The sequence below is a fragment of the Palaemon carinicauda genome, unplaced genomic scaffold, assembly GCF_036898095.1.
Source record: "Palaemon carinicauda isolate YSFRI2023 unplaced genomic scaffold, ASM3689809v2 scaffold777, whole genome shotgun sequence".
Taxonomy (NCBI): domain Eukaryota; kingdom Metazoa; phylum Arthropoda; class Malacostraca; order Decapoda; family Palaemonidae; genus Palaemon; species Palaemon carinicauda.
The window spans coordinates 18967-24784 of record NW_027172068.1 but is presented as its reverse complement, the minus strand read 5'-3'; the positions used below and the strand labels follow the sequence as shown (position 1 = coordinate 24784).

The window sequence follows — 5818 nt, the reverse complement described above, 5'->3', positions numbered from 1 at the left end:
GTTCGTAATTTAAGGTATTCATTTCGTCTATAGTGGGCGAGTCCATTGATGATTTAGGGGAAAAATTAAAGTCGGGCTTCCAGGGAAAATTCATTATTGGTTTAGGGTGAAATTAAAGTCTATGTAACGTTAGAAATTATAACCTTAATTCTATCCGTTATAATACATCAATTCCGTAAAACAATAATATATAAATACAAGTGAGAAGATATATATAGAAGGATATCTCACGAGAAAATGACAAAAATCAGTGTTATGTAAGACCCTTTCTCCCCTTCCGTTTAAAAGTGCTGTTGCCCGAAAATGGTTCTCTTGTTTGCCATCAGATGGTGCTGAAAACTCTTTTATAGATTAAATAATCGGTAATTTTTGTTTTAAGGAATACCACGAAATTAATCACTTCCGTGTGAATATATATATGTTGTTGATATATAAATTACAAGAAAAAATATCATCTAAAATCTGAACAGAATTATCGAATCATTTTAAGTTTTTATGTGGCGAAGTCGAAAGAACATAATCTCGGGAGTTTTATGATCAAACGATTCGATTTTAGAACGAAACATTCTGGGAAACAATATATCTAAATATAGAGTTTTGTTGTGATTCAATTTTTTCTTTTCATTTCGTTTTTTAAAGACTAATGGTTTTGAAAACAATTTTCCTTCGTTGTTTTAAAGGTTTAAAGGCCACTCATGAATGGCAGAGACAAGGGACAGTGACATTGCCCTATCGAGCAGGACAATGCCCTAGAGACTGACGTTATACAGGAAAAGATAGGGATTGAAGGAAGGGGAATAAGAAGAAACAATGATAAATATTAAAATGATTTTTGTAGTTTCGTCATTTGCGTCCAATTGGAGACTCCCTTGTCTGGATATTTCTAAGATAATTATGTTTGTGTGTGTGTCTGTCTGTGATGGTTATTTAAATTCGTCTTGTGTCCTCATTCCCTCATTATTCAGTCTCGCTTCTGCTACAACTGATCAATTTAAGTAACGACAAGTCGTGTTATGTCAGTATTCAATTTGTCTTAAGGAATTATTTACCTTCAGTTAAAACAGTCAGTAACTAGTCTCTCTCTCTCTCTCTCTCTCTCTCTCTCTCTCTCTCTCTCTCTCTTGGCAGGTAGTAGGTTGGCCTGGGCACCAACCGCCCGTTGAGATACTACCGCTAGAGAGTTATGGGGTCCTTTGACTGGCCAGACAGTACTACATAGGACCCTTCTCTCTGGTTACGGTTCTTTCCCTTTGCCTACAAAGACACCGAATAGTCTGGCATATTCTTTACAGATTCCCCTCTGTCCTCATACACCTGACAACACTGAGATTGCCAAACAATTCTTCTTCACACAAGGGGTTAACTACTGCACTGTAATTGTTCAGTGGCTACTTTCCTCTTGGTAAGGGTAGAAGAGACTCTTCAGCTATGGTAAGCAGCTCTTCTAGGAGAAGGACACTCCAAAATCAAACCATTGTTCTGTAGTCTTGGGCAGTGCCATAACCTCTGTACTATGGTCTTCCACCGTCCTGGGTTAGAGTTCTCTTGCTTGAGGGTACACTCGGGCACACTTCTATCTAGTTTCTCTTCCTCTTGTTTTGTTAAAGTTTTCTTTTATAGTTTTTATAGGAAATATTTATTTTAATGTTGTTACTATACTTAAAATATTTTACTTTTCTTTATTTCCTTTCCTCACTGGGCTATTTTCCCTGTTGGGGCCCCTGGGCTTATAGCATCCTGCTTTTCCAACTAGGGTTGTAGCTTAGCATTTAATAATAATAATAATAATAATAATAATAATAATAATCTCTCTCTCTCTCTCTCTCTCTCTCTCTCTCTCTCTCTCTCTCTCTCTCTCTCTCTCTCTCTCTCTCTCTCTCTCTCTATATATATATATATATATATATATTGTCACCTCTGTGATGGAATATCTCAGGTCTTAGGAGAATTCAACATACCTTAAATTATCTTATTACTTAATCCACGAACCATTATTACTTAAATGGTGACAAAGGAAACACTGCTCACGTATTTATATATATTATAATACCAACTAATCCACAATAACAAAAACAAGTGATCAAAACACCGACATTAATTAAATATTAACACTTTAGTTACAGCTTACGGTACTAAATAGCAAAATAAGATATAAATATCACAACTGTCACTGTTTGTAGTGGGAAGTATACTCCTACTTCATACCAAAAATCAAGATCCAAAGAAAGGTGTGAAAATACCAAAGCAAGGAGCATAGAGTGGAAATAGATTGCGCGGTCAAGAGATGGCGCTGAAGCAAAAGAGATAATACACAAATGGAGAAAAGGTACATAGTTGAAAATAAAATTATACAATATATTTATGTACAAAGAGGGAGAGTGGCAATTCGTCATAGTCCCCCCCGCTAAGATGGGCCCACTATAGTGGGACTAGATGGTTGTGGTGTTGAAGGTGGTGGAAGCCGCGACAGTGTGTCCGCGATGAGATTGTTGGTACCTCCGATTGACTGAAGTTGTAGATTGAAGGCCGACAATATATATGACCAACGAAGCAACTTGTTATTTCGGAGGCGAGAGCGTTCGAGGAAGATGAGTGGTCGATGGTCGGTATATACTACTACTCTGTGGTGTCCTTCCAAGTAGGGTTGGAAGTGTAGTAGCGATGCGGCGATGGCATAAAGCTCCTTCTCGACAGTGGCCCACCTGGTTTGAGCTCCTTTGAAGAAGCGAGAGTGGTAGGCGATGGGAAGGAGATGATGAAGTGGTGGTGGCGTTTCTGTGGTACCGACTGAGTAAGACTGTAGCAAAACAGCCCCATAACCTGTATTGCTGGCGTCAATCTTTTTGACTGGAGTGATATAGGGTTTAAGGAGGTTTACATGAACTAATTGAGTTTGTCGTTTTCGGTCTGGAGTGCTGATTATGTAGTTTACTTTGGAGGTCCTATGAACGATCTTGTAAGGTCCAGCATATTTTTCTCGTAAGGGAGCGCCAGGAATAGGATGATACACTAAAACTTGGTCGTCAGTTTTGAACTCTCTCATTTTTGCCTTCTTATTGTATATGTTTTGCATCTTCTGCTGGGAAGAAACTAAATTAGTAGTAGCAATATCATAAATGTAAGTAAATTTCTTTTTTAATTCTTTTAAATACTGATAAATATTTGTAGTTTCTTCTGGCTTCCTCTGCAAAATATTCTCCTTTACCGAACTTAATATAGTTCTTGGTTTTCGACCGAACATTAGTTCAAATGGGGATACCCCTGTGGAATCATGAGGTGTACATCTAAGTACATACATGAGAAGATCGAGGTCCTCATCCCAGTGCTGTGATGTTTCACTGATATACTTCCGTAACAAACTTTTTAAAGTCTGGTGCATTCTCTCCAAGGCACCATTAGTCTGCGGGTGATAAGCAGAAGAGTAAACATTATGGATATTAAATTGATACATAGCTTGCTTGAAAAGATTACTAGTAAAATTGGTACCTTGATCACACTGTAGTTCTCTCGGGAAACCTAACAAGGTAAAGGTTTTCAACAATTGTCCAACTATGGTTTCAGCACAGATATTTTTAATGGGAAAGGCTAAGGGATACCTTGTGGTAGGGCAGAGGACAGTCAAAATGTATTCATTACCCTTGCGAGTCTTTGGCAAGGGCCCAACACAATCAATAATTACCTTATCAAATGGTGACTTAGGTACTGGAATGCTTTGAAGTGGTGCTGGAGGTATTTTCTCATTAGGCTTACCAGTGATCTGACAGTGGTGACAGGAAGCAATGAACTCCTTGATGTCCTTTCTCATTTCTGGCCAATAAAAATCCTCAAACAACCTCTTGTAGGTTTTATTCACTCCAAGATGGGATTCTGTTGAATGAGCGAGGTCAAGTAAGGGTTTCCTTAAGGGCTCTGGAAAAACAACCTGAAAACAGTCATGCCATGAGTTAGATGTGGGAGCTTTGGGAGACTTGTAATGGCGAAACAAAATATTTTTCTCCACATAAAAGTATGGAGTTTTAGGGTTGTCAGTAGGATCCACTACTTTATCCCAGAGTGCTTTCAAACTTGAATCCTTCTGTTGGAGTACAGTAAACTGGTCCTTCTTTATATCAACTAAATCCAGAGCCTCAGTTATTCTGTCATTCTTTACCTTGGGAGGAAAATTAGTGTTGGACGTTTTACTAGATGATCTAGTGATTACTTGGGAGATTTTACCTGGCTTTTTGGAGAGCTCATCTTTGATTACTACCTCAGGTGTTGTTACAATCAATTTAGGTTTAAGTACAGAGGATCCTGCAAGATCATTACCAATGATCATCTGAATGGGGTAACAAGGTAATGGTTTATCTAAGACGGCAACTTTTGCCTTACCTGTAAAATAAGGACAAGCAATATCCACCTCAGCCTCGGGTAGAAGAGTAGTTGTGGTTAAGTCACTTACTGCTATGTACTCTTTTGTGTATTTTAAGTTGTCTTGACTGGCAGCCGAAATTATTGTCTGGGATGAAGCAGAGTCCCTCAGAGCTGTGACAGATGAATCATTAAGTGAAGCCTCACACATGAATTCATTAAATGGTTCCAGATCCTGTGAATGAACAAAAGCATGACATGTCACTGCACCTTTAGATTTCTTGGACTTACCATCAGTGCTTACCTTTGACTTCTGACATTTTGGACTGGGACAATTTTTTATGGAGTGTCCATCCTTTTTGCAATAAGCACAACTAACCTGATGAGATTTAGGCGATGAGACAATTTTTGAAGAATCTTTACTATTCCTGTGAATTAGATAATAGTCGTCAGCTAAGCTAGCTGCTTTTAACACTTCAATTTCACCTTTAAAATGTACATAAGTGGCAATATTAGAGGGAACTTTACGCAAAAATTCCTCTAACAAAATCAGATTTTTAAGAGAATCTAAATCATTAACACCAGCTCTCTCCAACCATTTGTTAAACTGTCTTACCTTTATATTACAGAATTCTACAAAAGTCTAAGATTGAGTCTTGAAAGAGTTTCTGAAAGTTTGCCTGTAGCCTTCCACAGTGATGGCATATGCATCTAAAACAGTCTTTTTAAGGTCTTTATATTCTTTAACCTCAATTAATTGCGATGCAACATATGCAGCCTTACCTTTCAAGTGGTTGCGCACGAGTATTGTCCAGAAATTAGGCGGCCAATTCAATGACGTTGCTATGTCTTCAAATATTTGAAAGAAAACCTCTGGATCCTTATCGTTGAATTCGGGAACTAATCTGCTGGCTTTAGTCACATCGAATCTCATGGGAAGTTTTTCTTCATCTGCTTTAGCCTTAAGCCTGATAAAGGCCGACTTCTCCAGTTTTTCGAGTTCCAACTCATTGAGCCTTTTCTGATGTTCTAATTCTTCTCGTCTTCTTTCTTGTTCCGCGAGTCTTCTTTCTTGTTCCCTTTCTTGTTCCGCGAGTCTTCTTTCTTGTTCCACTTCAAGAACTTTTAACTGAAGTTTCAGTTTTTCCACTTCAGGATCGACATTAGCAATGGAACCTGTAAGGGTTCTTAGTTCTTCTACATCTTCATTGTCCTCTGTTATGACGTTTTTATTCAGCAAGAACTGAAGGATGTCATCAATGATACGTGCTTTGACATAAGTTATTTCTGTAGGGATTTGGCATTTAATCGCAACCGTGAGAAGTTCCTGTTTTTTAGCCAAACGCAAGGTTAACAATTCCTCTCTAGGATTAGCTAAGAATTTCTCTAGATCGAAAGGCATGATTGTTATTAAGGTAAGAAAGTTTAATATTTAAATCCTGAACCTGCTGATTAAGTTACGGTACAC

General features: G+C 38.1%; 1 protein-coding gene across 1 annotated transcript; it reads right to left on the bottom strand.

Moving 5' to 3' along the window:
- Positions 1 to 2024: 2024 nt before the first annotated feature.
- On the bottom strand, positions 2025 to 4649 carry LOC137637477 (uncharacterized). The gene is made up of 2 exons (XM_068369663.1): positions 3680 to 4649; positions 2025 to 3400 (listed from the first exon to the last, which is right to left on the bottom strand). The coding sequence occupies exons 1-2, from the start codon at positions 4559 to 4561 to the stop codon at positions 2405 to 2407; spliced, it is 1878 nt and encodes a 625-aa protein (XP_068225764.1). The 5' UTR covers positions 4562 to 4649; the 3' UTR covers positions 2025 to 2404.
- Positions 4650 to 5818: the final 1169 nt, after the last annotated feature.

What these genes read in the sequence shown, in the direction of transcription:
- LOC137637477 (XM_068369663.1), bottom strand. Translation starts at nt 4,561, where the DNA reads ATGTGTGAGGCTTCACTTAATGATTCATCTGTCACAGCTCTGAGGGAC. An exon ending in CTAAGTCACCATTTGATAAG is followed by an intron (nt 3,401 to 3,679) that starts GTAATTATTGAT and finishes TATCACCCGCAG; the next exon opens with ACTAATGGTGCCTTGGAGAG.